General features: G+C 49.7%; 1 protein-coding gene across 4 annotated transcripts in view; it reads right to left on the bottom strand.

Moving 5' to 3' along the window:
- Window positions 1-466: 466 nt before the first annotated feature.
- NUP188 (nucleoporin 188) overlaps window positions 467-20,218 on the bottom strand; it is a 42,288-nt gene continuing 22,536 nt past the window's right edge. For 2 of the 4 annotated variants that reach the window (XM_004269121.3, XM_049711731.1), the window contains 30 exons: window positions 19,633-19,759; window positions 18,019-18,171; window positions 17,692-17,818; window positions 17,397-17,484; window positions 17,226-17,302; window positions 16,411-16,525; window positions 15,136-15,256; window positions 14,951-15,017; window positions 14,155-14,283; window positions 13,708-13,847; window positions 12,462-12,568; window positions 11,227-11,433; window positions 10,938-11,107; window positions 10,356-10,425; window positions 9,885-9,952; window positions 9,258-9,453; window positions 6,971-7,048; window positions 6,569-6,654; window positions 6,181-6,326; window positions 5,782-5,963; window positions 4,304-4,504; window positions 4,065-4,157; window positions 3,544-3,702; window positions 3,058-3,195; window positions 2,340-2,414; window positions 2,028-2,252; window positions 1,770-1,901; window positions 1,477-1,550; window positions 1,214-1,343; window positions 467-1,075 (listed from right to left, as the gene is read on the bottom strand). In XM_004269121.3, the coding sequence (XP_004269169.2) occupies window positions 899-1,075; window positions 1,214-1,343; window positions 1,477-1,550; window positions 1,770-1,901; window positions 2,028-2,252; window positions 2,340-2,414; window positions 3,058-3,195; window positions 3,544-3,702; window positions 4,065-4,157; window positions 4,304-4,504; window positions 5,782-5,963; window positions 6,181-6,326; window positions 6,569-6,654; window positions 6,971-7,048; window positions 9,258-9,453; window positions 9,885-9,952; window positions 10,356-10,425; window positions 10,938-11,107; window positions 11,227-11,433; window positions 12,462-12,568; window positions 13,708-13,847; window positions 14,155-14,283; window positions 14,951-15,017; window positions 15,136-15,256; window positions 16,411-16,525; window positions 17,226-17,302; window positions 17,397-17,484; window positions 17,692-17,818; window positions 18,019-18,171; window positions 19,633-19,759 (3,858 nt within the window). In that variant the 3' untranslated portion in view covers window positions 467-898. The remainder of the gene's footprint in view (window positions 1,076-1,213; window positions 1,344-1,476; window positions 1,551-1,769; window positions 1,902-2,027; window positions 2,253-2,339; window positions 2,415-3,057; window positions 3,196-3,543; window positions 3,703-4,064; window positions 4,158-4,303; window positions 4,505-5,781; window positions 5,964-6,180; window positions 6,327-6,568; window positions 6,655-6,970; window positions 7,049-9,257; window positions 9,454-9,884; window positions 9,953-10,355; window positions 10,426-10,937; window positions 11,108-11,226; window positions 11,434-12,461; window positions 12,569-13,707; window positions 13,848-14,154; window positions 14,284-14,950; window positions 15,018-15,135; window positions 15,257-16,410; window positions 16,526-17,225; window positions 17,303-17,396; window positions 17,485-17,691; window positions 17,819-18,018; window positions 18,172-19,632; window positions 19,760-20,218) is intronic. The other 2 variants (XM_033427017.2, XM_033427016.2) reach the window with 2 other exon arrangements.

Below are 20,218 nucleotides of genomic sequence, written 5' to 3'. Positions count from 1 at the left end.
ACGCAGGGACTCTAACCCAGGTCAGTCTGGTTCCAGAAACTTCAAGTGGTAGCTCTGGGCTACAAGCCAGTTTTAGATTAAGGCCTGTAGCCGGGCCCAGAACTCTGCGATTAGGTCCCAAGGAGGCTAGAGGCTGGAGGCTGGTGGGCCCCACTGGCGGGCCTTCTGAAGGGAGGGGGAGGCACAGAGCTATAAACAGGAGCAGAGCTTCAAGGAAGGCTCTAGCCGGTGGTGAGCTCAGCCAGCTGTAAGTGGAGGTGCGTGGTAGGGGTTGGGGGGGCGGAATCTGAGCGCCCACCCAGCACCCCCAACACCAAGATGTGAACGGAGGAATGTTCGTTAGGTCAGTGGTGGCTATCTCGCCTTCCCCAAACCTCCACTCCACTCTGGGCCCTCGGCCGAGGGAGGCGGTTCGATGCTCTGAGAGCTGGCTAGTCCTTGGGCTTTGAAGGTACACCCCACATGGTTGTGTATAAACAGTATTTTAATATTTGTATAAATAGACCACAATATTACCCAAAACTGCAAGAACAGAGCGTGGAAAACAGATTCTCAAACCCGTGCGTACAGCCTCTCCTGGTTGCACGTGACACTGGCTCCCCCATCTCTCCCCGGGGCCAGGGTCAAGTGCTGTGGGGAATGCTTGAAGGAAATGAATACACCTCTTGGGGGCATTCTGAACATGAGACCGTGAGCGCAGCAGACTCGTGGCTCCCCGCTGTTGACCTCTTGATCTATTACAAAAATAATGCTGGGGGCTGGTGGCTGGAGTCGTGGCTACTCTGGGGAGGGTGACAGGAGCTGCTCTCAGCCCCAGACAGGCCCCTCAGGCCAGCAGCACCCCTACTGCCCAGGGCCCCCATGCAGGCTGGTGGAGAGTGGCGGCGGGCCCGAGGCCCTATCTTTGCACGTGCCGGACAAAGGCCTGCACTAGCTGGATCAGAGGCTCCTGACTCTCAGGGCTGACCTTGGAGAGAGAGGTGGACTTGCCCTGAGGCGAGGGAAGGATGCCAGCAGCAGGGGAGCTGGGGGCTCCCCGGCGGAAGTAGCGTGAGAGGCTGGAGAGCAGAGTGCTCTGCAAGAGAAAAAGCACCTGATGAGGCCCCGCGTCCCCCACCCTCAGGGCTGGCCACGGGAAGTGGGGGACTGGGACCTCCTAGGGCCCCTCCCCAGTGGCCCTGCCCCACCAGGCAGGGCCCCCTACCCATCCTACCAACTCTGAGCTGAGCTCCTGCTTCATCCGCTGCTTGTCCCGGGGGTGCACAGCCGGGTCCCTAAGGTAACGCATTGCCTGGGAGATGAGCAGGTAGAAGCAGTTCTCCATGGTAAACATCAGGAGGGACCTGGAGGAGAGCAGGTTGGGCGCTGCTGCAGGGAGGGCCAAGCTGGCAGTGTGCGGTGGGCCACTGCGCCAAGAGAAGAGCCAGCCCAAGACTGCCCCAGCCCCAAACCAATCCCGGAAGGAGGCTTTCTTACTTCAGTGTTCTGCTCCCTTCCGCTTGTGTGCTGAGCCCCACTGCCTGGGTGAGAGGCTCCTTTTTCTTGTCCAGCTGGAGAAAAAGAAATGGGGGTTAAAAAAATAAGGTGACAGTAACAGCTCCAACTCATTGAGAGCTTCCATTTTGCAGGGCCTACATTAAGCTATTTCATCAGTTATTCATTTAAGTCTCACGCTAATTCTTACAGGTCGGCTCTATCACACTCACTTGATGAAGGGAAGGCTAGATAAACGTGCCCACGGGAAGACTTGGGTTGAGGGGCCAACTTACCTCACCAAGCATGTTTAGGGCCACATTCACTGTGGCCAGAAGGGTCCCAAAAGAGGGGGCCACTTCGGAGTCAAAGGTGGGAGTGGTGAAGCTCAGGGCAAACAGGAAGTCGTATTCAGCAAGGTCCAGGGACTGCAAGGCAAGGCAAGATGAGAGCGATGTAGGGCCCCAGAGGGCCCAGGCAGCTCTTGGTGCAGAGCAGGGCACAGCACAGCCTTCACGGCTCCACTGGAGGCTGGTGGCACAGGTGGCTGGTACCTGATCCAGCAGGATCTGGCACACGTCGGGGGTGAAGTGGCGCAGGGCCGCCAGGGTCCTGCTGAGGATCTTGAGGAGCCCGTACTGGACGGTGTGCAAGGCCCGCTGCTCCGAGGCCTCTGTGTCAGGAGTGGGCTGCTTGGAGGAGGAGCAGGAGGGGGCAGCTGTGGGTGGCCGCTGAGCTCGGGGGGCGACAGCCGAGGGGATGCCCTCCCCGTTTTTGTTCTGGGGAGGAGACAAGAGATGGCTGGAGCCCACGGAAGCCAGGGGTGAGGCGGTCCAGGCAGCAGCAGCGGACAAGGGCTCAGTTACCTGCAGGTAGTGCTGCAGCATCTTGCGGCTGTGCAGGAGGGAGGTACAGGCCTGGCACAGGTAGCCCAGGTTTACCTGTAGCAAACCCAGGGGAGGGGTGAGGGGGAGCCTCGAGGCAGCAGCCCAACCAACTAGACCGACCATGCAGGTCTCTATGGTAACAACGTACTTCTCCGGCCCCCTGAGCCCCTCCCTACATTCTCTAGCTCAAAATCTCACGCCACCAAGCACGCTTGACTGCAAACTGTGGGTCAACAGATGCCTGGACGGTTTCCCTGGGACCCAGCTAGATGCCAGGCACAGTATGAGGTCCTAAGTAAATAAGTAAGATGGGGATAATTTTCCCATCTTACAGAAGAAGAAAAAGGCTTAGAGAGAGGTGAAGTAACTTCGCCAAGCTCACACAACCAGCAAATGACAGGCCTGTCTGACTCCAGAGCCTGTGTTCTTTCCCTGCCCCCCTCTTCGGCTGGCTCCCAAGTCCTGTTCTAAGGGATGCGAACCAAGGTCGATCCCACAGAGCCCAGCTTCTCAACCTATGAGGCTGCCCTGTCCTGTGGAGGGAAAATTCGGCTCCAGAGGGGAGCAGTGTGAAACCAAACCCTGTGATACCTAAAGAAAAAGCCCACATTCCAGGAACAGGCCTGCGATTCACTGCCTGCCCCATCCCCTCCGAGCATTTCCCCAGACCCTTCAAGAAGCAGGTCTGAGGCCCCACCTGGACGTCCCGCATAAGCTGAGGCAGGTGGAAGTGCCACTCCTTCCTGAAGCTGGAGAGCTGCAAGAGGAAGCCCACGGTGTGGTCCGCCTCCTCCAGGCACGCCAGACTCTGTACCGTCCTCACCGCATTGAGGCACTGGGAGGGGGGACACGGGGAAGGATGGGGTGACTCAGGGACCTACCACGCCTGCTCCCGCCCTCCCGCAGGGAGGAGAGGTCCTGGGTCCACATACGCTGAGGGGGCAGCGTTAACAGGGGGCTGGACGAAGCGGTTTCTGACTAAGAGGTTTCTGTCTGAGCGGATCCCAGACCGTTCCCCTCCCTCAGCAGGGCAGCCACACTGCTCGGCCTGTCAGCCAACAGTCCTCACGGCATCTCAGAAGCGGGAGCACTGGCACCGCTCAACTGCCAAGCCTCAGACCCGAACAGTCCAGACACCCCTGAACCCCAAGCCCCGACCCCAAGGATCCCAGCGGCCCCTCACCTGTAAGGCCCGCTCCTGGTGAACCCCCACGAAGTCCAGGGCCTCGGTCAGGAAGTTGTAGCGCAGGGTTTTGAGGAGCCGCTCCATCAGGGACATGGACAGGCGGTAGACACCCGGCCAAGAGGGGGCGTCCAGCGACTTCCGAGAGGTGCCGGGCGTCTGAGACACAAACAACAGACAGAATCACGACAGCGCCGAGGAACCCAGCTGACAGGTAGAGCGGGGCCTCCCTGCAGCCCAGCAGCTGAGGCAGCCTGGCTGGTCGGAATAGAAAAGCTCCTGGAATGGACGGCAGCAGGGCCAGACGGGGTCCGAAGGCAGCAGTTACAGGAATCTAGGTTCTAGACCCGTGTCCAGCACTAACTAACTGTGTGAGCTTCTCTTGCTAGAGGTCAGTCTGGGGGCAGGGAGGATTCTGCACCATCAGTGCATTAACTAGGCCACTAAAGAGAGCAACTTCTGGGGCAAGTGAAGCACCAAGGGGGGCTGGGGGGAGGCAGTGGCAGGCCACTGGCACTCACCTGCACTGTCCCATTGGTGCTGAGCTGGTACACACTGAGGAGGGGCAAACAAATGCTCTGGGTGATGCCGGCTCCAGCCACTGCTGTGGCCCCCTGGGAGGGAAAGATGCAGAATGAGATGGAAGCTGTCACCGCAGCCGCCCCACCCAAGGGCAGGTGGAGGTCTTGGGCTGGGAGACTCACAGGCAGCATCAGAACCCACCCAGCATAAGCAAAGAGGCTCCCTCGGGCTTGCCTACCTGCTGGGTGCGAGCCAGGGTAAGGAGCAGGTGCAGCGCGGCCTCAGTGAAATGCAGGTTCTGCTTCATGCGAAGGCTCACCTCCAAGGTGGTGAAGAGGGTCGGCAGGAGGGGGAGCCTGCGGGTCACCTGCAGCCACGAGTCGCCATCCTCGTCCACCTCACACAGCTCCTTGGCCAGATGCAGGCCCAGGACACACACCTGCTGAGGCCCAGGGGCAAAGATGGGTGAAAGGGAAGGAGGCAGTGCAGGGGGAGGAGGAGGGGAGGAAGAGGACGGACTGCCCCCAGTCACCCCCGCTCCGAGTGAGCCGGCTGAGACAGGACTCCAGCGCCCTCCCCACCACCCGAAACTGCCATCAAGCCGTGTCAGCGCTCCTCCCCATCCCCCCGCCCGAGCCCGCGGCTGCGTGGAGTCAAAGTGGCCTCCCCTCTAGCTGCACTATTGCAGTCACCTACTAAATGGGCCTTCACTCTCTCTGGATCCTCTCTACTCCATTCTTCATCCCAGTGGCTTTTCACACTTACTGTTGACCATGAGCCACCCAAAGTAATAATACGGTTTATACTACGCTCCAGTATAGGCATACTTACATGTTTTCATTAAACCTACCCTTATCTCCTGCAAAGCACAGATATTTTCGTTTATGTTTTATTCTACTTCGTTTAAAAAATGCTGGTTGTGGGGCTTCCCTGGTGGCGCAGTGGTTCAGAGTCCGCCTGCTGATGCAGGGGACATGGGTTCATGCCCCGGTCCGGGAAGATCCCACATGCTGCAGAGCGGCTGGGCCCGTGAGCCATGGCCGCTGAGACCGCGCGTCCGGAGCCTGTGCTCCGCAATGGGAGAGGGCACAGCAGCGAGAGGCCCGCGTACCGCAAAAAAAAAAAAAAAATGCTGGTTGTAACCAAATGAGCTCAGGACCCATTTATAGGTCCTGACCCACAGTTTGAAAAAGTGTTCCATACTACATCCAGCACACTTTCTAAAGTACAAATCTCATGTTTCCTCTCCCTTGCTTAAAATCCTTAAATCGTTTCCTATTTCACTTAGGAGCCAGACCAAAGACCCTGACAAGGCTGCTGGTCATCTAGCCCCCAGCTCTCCAGGCCTCACTTCATCTTGGCTCACACCAGATGACTGTTACCACAGCTCAGTACACGCTGTCCTTGCTGCCTGAAGCTCCCCTGCTCCCGTGGCCTGCACGGCTCTCTACCAGTTCTTTAAGTCACTGCTGAAAGGGCACTTTCTTTCTGAGTCCCTAGATGATGTGAGAACTCCATGCTGCACATTCTCCCTGTTTCACCCCTGCAGGACTTTCCACAATGGAATTCTGACACATCTCTGCACAGTCTGATTTATTAACTTTCCCCAGGCTGTGACTGTCTTGGTCACTAATCAGCCCCAGGGCCTGGCACAGACGAGGCAGCAGTTCATATCTGTGGATGGGTGTGGGAAGGACAGACAGGGTGCCCCCTCACCCCATCCCGCTGGTCCTTGTGCCGGGGCCGGGAGCAGTCGTCAGTTTCCATGCTGTCCTTGTCCTCTGTGGCACTGCCTGATGCCAGACTGTGGCGGGTCTGGTCGAAGAGTGCAATCACCTCTTCTTGGAGGGTCTCACAGACGTTCAGCACCAGCTGGGAGTACTGGGGGATGTCGCTCACTGCAAAGCAAACGGGAGGGGATGCTGTCATGCTCACCAAGGCATCTGTCCCATGGGAGGGGAGGAGAAAAAGAGTTTTCCTGAAGATAAGAGTTCCGAGACCAAAAACTCAAGCCTCACAGGAGAAACATCTGGCTCTGAAGTGGAGGAAGCCCTGTCCAGGCTGGCTGGCACAGGGGCCAGGAGACCGCTCCACCGGCTCCTCTCTGCCCCTCACCTCTCATCTCCTTCATCTGCAGCACCGTGATGAATGCTGAGAACACCTTGGCCTTGGTCTTCTCCATGAGTTGCTGGTCTGCCTGCAGCACTCCCTCCAGGATCTCCGTCAAGGGTCTGAGGATTTCATCCACAGAACCTAACTCACTAGAAGCAACGTGGAGAGGAGAGGGCGGGGAGAACACACCTCAGAAAAAGGCCACACACTGCCCTGCTCCCCCTCAGGATGCCTGTGGAGCAGTGAGCCTCACATCAGGTGTCTGCCTGAGTCTCGTGCCCCACGAGGGGAGCCCAGCCCATTTCACACCCACTTCCTCCCCTTCGGGAAGGATAAGGCAAGCATCACTAAAGAGGATGGGACAGGCCGCCCCTCCTGTCACAGGGCTCACCTCTTCCACTGCCGGAGAAGAATAAGCAGCAGAGTGCACGTCATGGAGCCCAGGCGGAGGCAGTTCACGGAGGCGGGGACTAGGAGCTGAGGGGAGACGGCACACAGTTAACATCAGGCTTCCTGTGAGCTGACGAGGCGGGAAGATGTGAGCTCCGTCCGCAGGCACCTTCGGCCTCAGGCCTTTCTTTCCCAGCAGCAAGCTCACAGGGGTGGGTCACGGGGAAGAGGCCAGGGGTTGGCACGGCGGCAGCAGGCCTCTGCCTCCCACTGCAGCCTCGGGCCTCCCAGGCCGCTTGAGCCCTTTGACCTGACCACTCTTGCGGCTGCAGGCTGCGAGCAGCTATTTGACCTCGGAGACCTTCTCCCTGGGAGGAATGGGAAATCTCCCAGACACACTTACTAACGCCTTGGTCCCATCGAGCACATCAAGAAAGAGCTGGCGACGCACTGCAGAGTCGGTCAGGTGCATTATCTCCGCCTGCAAAGGAACAGGAAAAAAACGTCTGGAAAATTTCCCAGACTCTAAAAGCCAAGAAAGGTGGGGTCCTCACCGACTGCCTGTTTAAAATGGGGCTTGAGGGCCCTGCTGTTTCTTTGTCCACCTTAGTCATGGTCAGAACCAAGCCCAGGTTCACCTCCTCCCCCTGACGACATCCTTCCTCTGCTCAGACCCTTCAAGGCTTCCCAGTGGAACCCATCTAGAAACACAAACTCCTCTACAAGGCCTGGGAGCCCCTTAGGATCTGGTCCACCTGATTTTGGTATCATCCCCGTCGTGCTCACTCGACTCCAGCCCTACAGGCCTCCTCCTCCGTGAACACACCAAGCTCTTCCCACTTCTGGACCCTTGCATCTGTGACTCTGACTGCCTAGAGCACCCTCTGGAAGGTTCCTCACACACTCAGGCCTCAGTGTGGACAGCACCTCCTCAGAGAGGGCCTCCCGACCACTCCTATCCTCCTTTAGCAGTCGCTACCATAGCATCTTCTTTTATATATATATATTTAAAATTTTATTTATTTATTTTTGTCTGTGTTGGGTCTTCATTGCTGCATACGGGCTTTTTTCTCTAGTTGTGGTGAGCGGGGCTACTCTTCCTTGCGGTGTGCAGGCTTCTCATTGAGGTGGCTTCTCTTTTTTTTTTTTTTTTTTTGCAGTACGCGGGCCTCTCACTGCTGTGGCCTCTCCCGCCGCAGAGCACAGGCTCCAGACGCGCAGGCCCAGTGGCCATGGCCCATGGGCCCAGCCGCTCCGCGGCACGTGGGATCCTCCTGGACCGGGGCGCAAACCCGTGTCCCCTGCATCGGCAGGCGGACTCCCAACCACTGCGCCACCAGGGAAGCCCGAGGTGGCTTCTCTTGATGCGGAGCACGGGCTCTAGGTGCACGGGCTTCAGTAGTTGTGGCTCGTGGGCTCTAGAGCGCAGTCTCGGTAGTTGTGGCGCACGGGCTTAGTTGCTCCGCAGCATGTGGGAGCTTCCCGGACTGGGGCTCAAACCTGTGTCCCCTGCATTGGCAGGCGGATTCTTAACCACTGCGCCACCAGGGAAGCCCTACCACAGCGTCTTTCAAGTGAACTACCACAATCCCAAACTATATTTCTTTGTAAATTTGTTCACAATTTGCCTCTCTCATGGATCAAAGACTGTATTTGCCTTATTCACTGCTGCATCCCGGTGCCTGGCACACAGTAAGCATTCCATTACTATCCATTAAATGAATGAATGATCAATATCCTGGACTAAACCAGATAGGTTTCCTAGGGGAAAAGAGGATGGTGAGATTTTCAGAGCTGCAATTCAAGAACTGCTGCCCAGGTAGGACCTAAAAGGTAGGTGACACACAAATTACTGCCTGGGGAATCAATCATTCCCCCAAGATGGTTGAGCCTTTTAGTGTGTCTACAGTCTCAGGGGTCCAAAACCACTCTGCCACAGCCAAGCTCCAAGGCTGTGGGCAGTCTGGCACTAAGGAACAAGTCATGGAAGATGTAAGAGTGTGCCTGGAACAAAGGGCATCTATTAAGCTGAAGTTAGTCATGAAATCAAGATAGTAATCTGGATTCCCTAAGGCAAAATAGGTCAATATCAAGTCCTTACTCCACAGCATGGCATTGTCAAAGAGCACACGCCAAGGAAAAATGCAAATTCTTCCCAAACGTTAACTCTCTCTCTAAAAACCAATGCTCTGTAGACACACGTTGCAGAGACAATGGCCTCTGTTCTTTTTCTAAGAAGCCCAGGAAATGCCGTTTCTAGAACCAAGGAAAACCAACTGTTCCCTAGAGAGGGTGCTGCTGCAGCCGTTGTAGCTACCTGCTGACTAGTCAACAAATATGTACTTAGCGTCCACAGGGAACACAGCATGAGAAGGCCAACTATCCACATGCACAAGAGGTGGATGAATGAAGGGAGCCCCTGGACCTATCCAGGGCTGCAAAGGTGGCTATAGGAGGGTTTCATGAATGTCTGAAGGGATTCAAAATGACTTCTCTGCACTTTCTTTAAGGGTCTCTTGTTTGCTCCAAAGCCCTCAAACACCCCATATTTGGCACAGAACCTGTTACATTTTAGCTCTCAGAGAAAAATCCTGATTCATTCTTTATCCCAAGGGGCTGTATCTGCTAGGCATCCCAGCATATCGTTGCTAGGATACCAAAGTGAAAACCACACCCCAGGAGGTTCTTACGTGACTGGTGGCGATGATGAGAAACATCCTCCAGGCGGAGACCAGCATCTGATACTCTACCAGGGAGGTGCAGCTGCTGCCCTCTGTGTCAGCCGTGTGACCTGCCAAGGACTTGACATACCCTGACCAGTAGGCAAAGCGTTTCTCGCTGGAAAATTTCTCGAGTGTATCTTTTAAAGACTGGTCTAATGAGCCCCTATGGTGCCGAGAAAAACAAAACCTACAGTTAGGTTTTAAAAGCAGATGGGAATGTGATGGGCACAGACCGTTGCTGAGGCAGAGAAAACCACCTCACATGGGCTTAAAAGCAGACAGCTCCCAATCAGCTCTGATGTGTGGGGCTCACACTTCTTGCTCAGCATAACGGGTTAGGCTGAGGCCTTTTCTAGGATTCCTCCTCCATAAAATCCCAAGCACATGGAGTTTGCTTCACAATAACTCTTTCTGACAATCATAAATGCCATCAATGGACTGGCCAGGGACACAGACCAGTGGCCCTCCATAAATGGCTCCAAACCAGCTCTCTCCTCTGCCTTGGCTCATACAGCCGTGCCCTCAGCCATAGACTACCATGGTCCCCCCCGCCACAAACCTCTAATTAAAATCTCAAAAGGGGAAAGGACTCACTTAACTACATAGTATATCTCCAAGCAAATTATCTTCATGATTAGGGCACAGGTTTCCAGGATGCTGGGCTGTGGAGGGGGAGAGCAGAGAATCATGAGAACCTCTCCCCTGGTGCCCCGCCCTCCCACAAGGAAACAGAGCAGGGACCCGACACTAGAAAACGAGAAAGCACATTCCCTGTCGAATGTGAGTGGGCATCTAACTAGCAAGAGCAGAAGCATCAGGTCCACAGTGTCTCCAAGTGAGCAGAGACCACAGAGCCAGCAACACAGCAGGGCATGCCGCTCTCCTTCCCTTGCAAGACAGCAAAGGAAGAGGAGGCAAGCACTTCTGTGAGAGAGAAGTTTCTAGTGAAGAAAACATTCTGGTTGTTTAATTAGGGGAGGAGTCACTTTCCACAGCTCAGTCTCACAGCCCAGCCTTGACTCCCACGGACTTTCAGTCACTGTCCCTCCCTCCACCACTGCTCACCTCGGATGTTTCTGAGGGAGGAGAAAGGGTTCCAAATAGTGGACTGGTTAAATTCTCCCAGAACTTGGGTCTAAAAAGAAAATACGTGTTGGCAATCACATGTTCTCTTACCCGGTCCCTTCTCCTCTCTCCACCTCCCCTTGGTGGTTACTTCCCCACATTTTATCGCTCCCACAACCCTAACATCTGCTGCATGGGCCGCTTGCTCCTACATAAACATCAAGGGTTCCATGGACAAAACAGGCTCCAAGAGAAGAGCGTGCTCCATTCAGTCCAATGGCTTGAGTGAGCCACTCTCATCTGAATCTACCGTTTCTCACGAACAATGGTTTTGGGGGGTTGGCAGAAGGCAGAAATGCAAAAGGTGGAAACTCTAAGGTAAACACATCAGAGTAACGGTTACACCTGCTGGTGGCAGCTTTAAAAAGAGAATAAACTCCCACACACCGACCCAGGCACTAAGCACTTTTATGCATGTGCCCAGGGACCTGTCACAACAAATCTCTCAGAATGACTGTTACCCCATCTTACAGACAAGGACATGAGCTCTGGAGGTTAAGTAACTCCTGGAGACAGACTCACTTGGTTCTGAGGACCAGCATGGCACTGTCCCGACGGTCCTGCCACAGGGCATGCAGAAAGGCAATGGCTGCACGGTGCAGCAGCGGTGGGCACCAGTAGCGATCCTGCTGCTGGGAATCAATCAGCTCCAGCACCACATGGAGACAGCTCCACACCCCAAGGCTGAATTCCTGCAAGAGGGGCAGGTGAGAGTTCAGCCCCACAGCTTCTGCCATCAACTGGACCCGCAGAGTCCAGCACCCACCTCCCAGGGAGCCATCTCCCAGCTTCATCCCAGGTGCAGGCTCACCTTGGAGCCATCACTGCCATCCTTCACCTCCAGATTCAGAAACAGTTCAATGAGGCCTGGCTGCGTCTCTACGGCAACTGTGAGGAATTCCAGAATCATGACTTTGATGCGCATGTCCTCAATCTTGCTCTGCAGTCGGGTCAGGAAGGCATCGCGGATGGCAGCCGCATCATTGCCCAGGCAGGCATATACTGACATTGGGGCCACCTGGTGGAGACCGGGACACACAGGCTTAGAGCTCTACCTCCAGAGAAACCTCAACAGACTCCTGAAGAAAGGTGCTGAACAACTCTTGGAAAATGCCAGAAAGGGAAACATTCAGATGGATAGCTCTGGGTCAAAAGAGACATCATTCCAAACTACAGCAAAAGATGCCCAACGATTCCCAGAAGAAATAGTAATCAACATAAAAAGATGCATAACCTCTCTCATGGTTAAATAAATGCAAAGTTAAAAAAAAGATATTGATTTGTCTATTAGATTAGCAAAGATTAAAAAACTGATGAAGCCACTGTGGCAAGGATACAAGACTTGGGTTTTAGGAGCATAAACTGTTACAATCCTTTTTGGAGGGTAATTTCAAAATTTCTAATAAAAATTAAAATGCCCATTGATATCTATCTAATTTTTAGGAACTATAAACAAAAGTTTACAGAGTTCTATGGATAAGAATGTTCACTACAGCACTGTTTAACACTAAGACAGAAAATAGTCCAAATAAATTAGGAGGCATCCATTCTATGGCATGCCGTGCAAGCATTAGAAAATGAAGTAGCTCCAAATGTGCCCCCACGGCAAGACTGCAGGATATCGTGTTAAGTGAAGAAAGCTGGACACAAAACAGTATGTATTGTGGAATTCTGCTTTTGGAAAGAACAAAAGCTCACACCAAACATCCCTTAATATATAAGCACAGATTAAAAAAAATCTGGAGAAATGAGTACCAACCTGCTCATAGGAATTCTTGGAATGAGGAGATCATAGGGTACCTTAACTTTCTATGTTACATTTATCTGTAACATTTAAATAAACATTTTTAAATGAATTTGTATGTCTTTTATAAACGGGGGAAAAAAACACCTCTCATAAAACACAATTTGCGTGCGTGTGTGTGTGTCTTTATGGCTACATCACTTTAAAAGTCCAAGTTAGCTACTTCTCTTGGGAGAAAGCAAGAGTGGTCTCAAGCACAAAGTCAGTTTTCTGGGGCTTTGACTCGTTAGGTGGGATCCTACCGTGGCCAGACGTTTCAGTAGCTGGATGGCAAGACGGGGCAAAGCAGGGTCATGTTTGTGGTAGATGTATTTGGCAAGAACAGCAATAAGGTTGTTCCCATGGGCACCTGAAGAAGTATAGGAAACAGTTTAGACACCAAAGCATGCCTGATTCAAGCTCTTAAGAGAGCCTTCTGTTCAAAAAGGCTCACATATGTGAGGGAATTTACTCTCAAGTACTTGGAGGGCCAGAGCAAATCTAAGTGGCTGTATCATCCTCTTTTTTCAGTAGCCAAGGGGACAGGCAGGATTGGGGGTAAACAGCTCAATCCAATTCATTAAGAGCAGAAAAAGAGGGACTTCCCTGGCGGCGCAGTGGTTAAGAATCCGCCTGCCAATGCAGGGGACACGCGTTCAAGCCCTGGTCCAGGAAGATCCCACATGCTGCGGAGCAACTAAGCCTGTGTGTCACAACTACTGAGCCTGCGCTCTAGAGCCTGTGAGCCACAACTACTGACGCCCACGTGCCTAGAGCCCATGCTCCGCAACAAGAGAAGCCACCTCAGTGAGAAGCCCGCGCACTGCACAAAGACTGAACGCAGCCAAAAATAAAAAAAAAAATAGATTAAATAAATTTTTAAAAAAAGAGCAGAAAAGATACATTTTTAAGAAAACAGCATGCTAACAAATAGGTTAGGAAAACCTAACCACATTAAAGCATCACATTAAAGCATGACACTGAAATGCTAAAAGTCCCAAAATGATACAGCTTGAAAAAGGTCAGAGACATTACCCAAACGCCTACTTGAAAACGAGGAAACTGGGTCCCAAAGAGATTAAATGAGTAGTTTAAGGTCAAAGAGTAATAACAGTCAATACTAAACAGGTACCAGGTTTTACAAGTAGTAATTTAATCTTCATTATAATCTCATAAGGTAGATACTGCTATTATCCCCACTTCATAGACGAGAAATCTGAAGTAGATTTGTTTAATTACGTGCCCAAGGTCAAAGCTGGTTGAAGTCAGAATTTGAACCTAGACAGTCTAACTTTGAACATGTGTTCTTTACTATTATTCTGTCATCAATAGGAGGAAGAGATGAAGTATGATACAGTCTTCTTATTTCTAAGTCCAGGATGGGAACTGGTGATCACTCCCAAATTTCCTCAAAGAGTTCCATCAGAAAATATTGTTGACCTCTAAAAACACAGCCTGAAGTATGTACTTATGGGCAGAAATGCTGCTGAGTGGAAGAAAATTACATACCATGTTGTGTGAGAGCCTGTTCCAGGGGGGACACCACATTAGAAGGAGGTTTCAGCCGAATAACATTGTTGGTGATGGAGAATGCCAGTTTCACCGTCTTGATCAGCAGCTGGCCCTGCCCCTGGCCCTCTGCCCCATCACTAGGGTGCCAAATGGAAACCAAAGTTGATTCAGACAATATGACTTCATTTGCAATACATGTGCTCTCATGAATTAGATTCCAACAATAATCCCAGAGTTCAACAGCTTCTTTTAGAGGCCCCAGTCCAAACTAGGAGAGAGGAGGAGCAATCAACTCCCTTTGCTATGTGCCAGTCTACAGAGCAGCCACTAGGTTATACAAAGGCTATGCCCTAGGAAGAACAAGGTTGTCTTTCTAATGCTAAAGTTCTTACAACATGCAGGCACAATAAAGATAAATGGGGGAAGGTGGCAAGGGAGGCCTACCTGCGGGGCTGAGCAGCCATCACCATGTCGATAGTGTCCACGCCAATGCCCATGATATTGATCACAGTCTGTCCTGCTTCCGTATAGGCCAGGCTGCAGATGCAGAGAGACTGCAGACTGGGGGTATGACTGGAAGACAGACATGTTCTGAGTTACCGGGGAGCTGCCAAATTTACTACTGGAAGGAAAGGGTATTGTCCAAACCTAAACAATTGGACATTAGTGATACAGATCAGCTCTCGCTGCCAGAGGAAGCCATTCTGATTCCTTTCCTTAAATAGACCCTGAGAAACAATCTAAATGTCCATCAATTAATGGATATGCTTACTGAAATGAATCATTATTAATCCATACAATGGAATGCATGGAACCATTAACACAAGACAGATCTATATGCAGTGGCACAGAAATAAAAGGTACAGAGTTAGTACAAGCAGAGGAAAAAACCTAAAAGATACACATTAACTTGTTAATAGTCCTGTTTCCCTATGAACATGCATAATTTTTGTAAAGGTCATAAAAAAGGTCTGTGTGTGTGTGTGTGTGTGTGTGTGTGTGTACAATTTCACTGGGAACAACCTTGTTCCCATTTCATTGGCTCTTCTCTCTTCATAGGGAGAAAGGAGAAACAGCCTGGTGGAAAGCAAGTCAGAACCCAGGAGCACTGAGCTCTGGGCCTAACCAAGTTGAGTACTCTGGAAGAATGAGCTAGCTCTGCACAGCAGAAGCCTGTGTCTTCCCTTGCGGACTGGCAGCATCCGAGAGTACCGAGCTCTAGCAATCACCCGCCTCCTACCTGCTGTGCAGGTCTGTCTCATGACACAGGTTCAGTATTGCATGAATCAGCTCCAGGATCAGGCAACCTGGACTCCAGAAAAGACAGAGGAATGACGCGGCCTTGTGTGATGAACCTTATCCCAAGAGAGAAAAATCCAGGGAACCAGCAATTCCTCCCATCTTCCCTGCCCACGCTTTCCTTACCAATCTGTTCTCTCACTCCGTGGGAGTTGTACCGCCACTTGTGGTAACTCGGCAGCATCTCCTTCAGCACAAACATGACACAGGGCACCAGCCCTTGGCTCTGGGTACTACCAAGCTGCCCCTACAAGAAACCATGCTGTGAAGGTTTATGCCACTTAAAGGTAAGTCATTTTGTCACTAGAGATTTAACTCCAAAACCATAGGTCCAAATAGGTCCAAAGGAAATCTGGGCAAACCTTGGCCATCAGTGGAAAAAAAGAAAAGAAACATCAGAATACTCTAGTTCAACTGAATCCAAGTTGTAGGTTTCTCTAGAACAGAGAAAGGGACTAAAAAGACAATTTGACAATGTCACAAAAGGCACCTACAAGAAAGAGAGGGATGAAGGCTAAATCTGAGCAGAAGAGAGGTCTATCTTAAACACAGAGGATATAGGACTGTTGATGATGGAGAATGCCAGTTTCACTGCCGTGATCACCAACCACCCCCAACCTCTACCCCATCACTCGGATATCAGAAAGGAGATCTGACGGTCCAAATTCTTTGTCCTAATATTACTTGTTACCATCAGCTTCCTTATCTTAAAAATGGGGCTTCTTTATATAAACATCAACATCTATATCCCTACCTCTACATAGGATTGTTTCTATCTTTTTAAGCACTCACTGATTGACTGACTCCTGCAGGCAGGAAGTGTGCTGAGTATTTTGCTTGTGTGGCCCTCTCAACAACTCCATGAGGCAGAGATATTTATCATCCCAGTTTAGAGAGGTTCTAAGAAATTCAATACTTGCCCAAGGTCATGCAGCTAGTAAGTGGTCAACCTAAAAAGTAAACCTAATTCTGACTCCAAAATCTATGCTACACAAGTATTTTTCAAAGAGAGCTGTGACCCATTAGTGGATTGTGAGATAACTTATTAGAAAACATCTGAGTGCATCTTGCATAATAAAAGTAGTGTTGTACTGTGAAACTCTGCTTTAGAAGTAAACATACAATGTGTATCCTGGGATATGATGTAATGTGTACATATTACCCTGGGCTCTGTCAAAATAGCTTGAGAGTTGCTGCATTATACCATACAGCCTCTGAGTATTAAATAAGTTAACACAGATAAAGCATCTACTACAGAATCTGGCACACAATAAATACTCAATACACAGAAAACTGTCATCACCATAACCTCAGGACAACTGGTCTAGCTGCAAACAGAATGACTACAGTAGCTGGGGGCAGGGAAACTATTTCAGATGCTTCTATCTGATTAGATTTTACCTTGACAAGAGTGGTGATCAAGCGCAGAAAGGCAACAGTGACTCCATACTCGCCCTGGGGCTGTTCACTATTCATCAAGAGGTTTCCATACCCTCCAGCATTCATCCCCTCAGCACTGGGAAAAGACAGAGAGGCAGAGGGAAAAAAAGGCTTCAAAAAATTATAATCACAGAGCATTCTTCTTATTATTTAGATGGCTTGGGCATAAAACAGGAAAGCTCTGCAAAGGAATTAATCAAATCTAGGCTATTTAATACCCAGGGTAAGCATTAAAGACTTTATTGATATACAACCTCAAAAGTGAAAAATCAAATAAACATGAGGAAAACATCCTCGTCTTGTAAGCGAAAGAAAGCAAGGAGAGAATGTTCAGGTAGTAAGATGGAGCCTGTGTATTAATAACTGGTCTACCAGGCAAGCTCGAGTGGCCATGAATCAAGGAAAAGTACAGAGTGACTATGGGTTAAAAAGGGGAAGTTGAGCCTCTGGATCCAGAAACCTCTGGACTCTCTAGACTGGAAAGTTAACTCCCACGTACCTAAAGTGAATGAGAAATACCTCTTTCTCTCTCTGTCTCTCTCTCTCAGGCTTTGAAGACTGTGAACCATCAGTGCTGGCCTAAGAGGAAAGTAGCCTCTGTGCCCCAAGTCCCATCACCTCTTTTGCCTTGCCCCCACTCATTTCCGGTGAGAGGGCTGAACAGACAAGGAGCAAACGGGCAGAGAAGCATCTTTAAAACTAACGAAGCTAGCTTAGATCTGAAATGTATGTGGTACGCCCAGGGAATATACTCTAATCCCTAAGACCTGGCTCACCTAATCATCTGACTCATGTTGGAGACCTGGTGGGCCACGAAAGGTAAAAAGCCTGTGTGACGAAGATCAGTCCAGACCTGAGAAGGGAAAAGAAGAGTCAAATGTCCATGTGTCTTCAGGTATACACCAAGCGTGACGTTTTTCGGCTGTTAGGAAGACTTGGTGTCTCACCTTTGCTGGGTTCCGGGCAGCCAGAACGGTCAAGCAATTGACACAAGAAGCAATGACATCCACAGGCCGGGAGATCACGGTTGTTAACCTGGTTGGAGAACAGTGCACTGTACTCAGTAAAATGAATAATACGACTTGTTGCATCCCAAGTATTTTCCAGTTCTCTTCCCAAATCCCTCCTGGCAGCAGGGATGTGAAAACAGGAAAGCCCTCGGCTGGGGATAGATACCACACCAGGGCTGTCCACAGTGGAACATGTGCAGACTTTAGCCCAGCGGAGTTACCAGATACTGACCGCTGCAGCAGCATGTAGATGCGGGACGTGATGGGCAGGAGACAGTCTGCTATCGACAGGTCTGTACTGATGACCTTATGGACCAGATCAATGATGGGTCTGACCCGCTGGCAGTGCTGAATCACATCTGAGGGGGAAGGAAGCTTGTGATCTCAATGAAAACAATTCCTTTAAGATCACTGAGCAGTCTCTGAGACCCAGATGAACAAATTATGCTAATCACAATCTGGAAGGTTCTGAATCTTATCTTGAAATTCTCTATCTTCCAAATCCTCTAAGCATGTCCATTTTTCTTCCCACAGAGATGTCTCCCAAAGCTGACCTCACCTGCAGTGGAAACAACATGAAGCAGCATTTCAATCTCACAGGTGAAGAGGGTCCAGCTGCTATAAGAGTATTCCCAGCGTACCAGGTAGGCCCTATCGTCCAACATTACTTGGCCCACAGTGCCTTGAGGTATGCGAAGGTTGGTCTGACCCCCTAAGGAAGGGAGAGAGAGAAATTAGTCTAATAGGAAGAGGTGACTCCTATAACAGACAGCAATATTTAATCACTCAGAGATGCATAGTTTCTCTTCCTAGTATCCAACACTGCTACAGCTTTTTCCATTAAAAAGAAAAAGAAAAACAAAACCCCTCTCTTATCATTGGGGAAGTGACTCTTTCCATATGTCTGAAAAACAGCTGAGTGCAGAGTGGTTCTCCACTCAAATGATGACTATAGGAAGACCACCTTATGGGACAGTAAGTGCCTGGGTGACTGGGTAAGTCAGTAATGATGCCGAGATTAGGACAGTAAAGCTGTTACTCTTAGACACTGCCAGTAGGAAAGGAAATTGCTACAACATTTTTCTACAACTTAATTTGACATTACCATTCAAAACTTTTTATTATTTTTAAATTGTGGTAAAAAATACATAAAATATACCATTTTAACCATTTTTAAGTGTTCAGTCCACTAGCATTAAGTACATTCACATGGTTATGCAACCATCACTACCATCTACCCAAAGAACTGTTTTCATCTTGCAAGACTGAAATTCTATACCCATTAACCAATAATTCTCCATTACCCCATCCCTCAGCCCCTGTGACCACCATTCTCCTTTTGTCTCTGTAAATCTGACTACTCTAAGTACCTCATATGATTGGAACAGTGTTTGTTCTTTTGGGACTGTCTTATTTCATTTAGCATCATGCCGTCAAGGTTCACCCTTGTTATAGCATGTGTCAGAATTCCTGTTCTCTTTCAGGCTGAATAATATTCCACATTTTGGCTCTTAGGAAGACTTGATGTCTCACCTATATATACCACATTTTTTAAAATCCGTTTCATGTGTCAGTGGACATGCATTTAAAAATTTTATTGTATATACCCTTTTACCCACAATCCCACTTTGGGGATTCTATATACTAAAAATAAAAGCACTAGTATATAAAGGTATATGTCCCCAAAGCAGCATTGTTTATAGTGGCAAAAACCTGACACAGCCTAAATGTCCTCTGGAAGGGAAAAGATAAAAAATTATGGGACATCAAGAATAATTACATAGTTACTAAAAAGAATGAGTCAGATCCACATATAATAAAATCAGTTTGCAGAATGAATTTTGAAAGAACACAGAAATGTGCAAAAGGACACACACCAAACTATTAACGTTAATCATCTGATGGAGACAGGTCTAAAGAGAGATTAGCTTTTTAAAATGTATCTCTGCATTGTTTCCCTTGTTATAATGAACATGCATTATTTTTGAAGTAAAACAATCTAAAGATGGAAAAAAGTGAGAAACTAACTAATAATTTATTAGCAAATCAACAAGCACAGTGGAGAGGAGAAGGACCTGCTATAAAGGCATGCAAGTGAAATATTAAAACAGCAGTAAGGTCCACACAGAGGCCATGGAAAAGAGACAGCTGAACCAGGGTCTGCCTATCTTACCAAGAGGGTAAAGGAGTTTGGGTGTTTGCCTCCGCCAGAGAGTTCCGTCTTCATGGGAGATCACATCATGGGGCTTGTGCTTATAAAGTTCATTGTAGAAAGACATCTTATCCAAGAAACTATACACCTGCCAACACACAGAAAAAAAAACTCAGCCACACATTTACCAGGGGGACATTTAAGGGGTCTTTCCCATCTGCTTTTCTGCTCTTTCAGCCAGACTGTGTGGTCAGCCAGACTGTGCTGACTCTCAAACTTCTTACAAACCCATCCCTGTGACTCTTCTTAGACTTGCCTCTGCACTCCTTGTCAAATCCTTATTATTCTTTAACACCCAAGTCAAGGCCCCCCTCACTCCACACAGAGTTGCCTCTCCTGAACAGTATGGTCTTTACCACTCCGATGACATTAGTTACATACCACCTGGCTTTATTACTTATTTCTTAGACCCCTTACTCTCTTCCATCTAGATACTAAGGGACTTCACATTTTGTCTCACTCCCAAAATATCTACAATAGGTACTTAATAAAAAGATTTAAATTTAATTTTATAGAACTGATGCACTATCTCTGACATTTTTCATTC

Source organism: Orcinus orca, chromosome 6 (genome assembly GCF_937001465.1).
Source record: "Orcinus orca chromosome 6, mOrcOrc1.1, whole genome shotgun sequence".
In the NCBI taxonomy this organism is placed as follows: Eukaryota; Metazoa; Chordata; class Mammalia; order Artiodactyla; family Delphinidae; genus Orcinus; species Orcinus orca.
The sequence above is the reverse complement of the archived record's forward strand: the minus strand, read 5'-3'. Positions and strand labels throughout refer to the sequence as shown.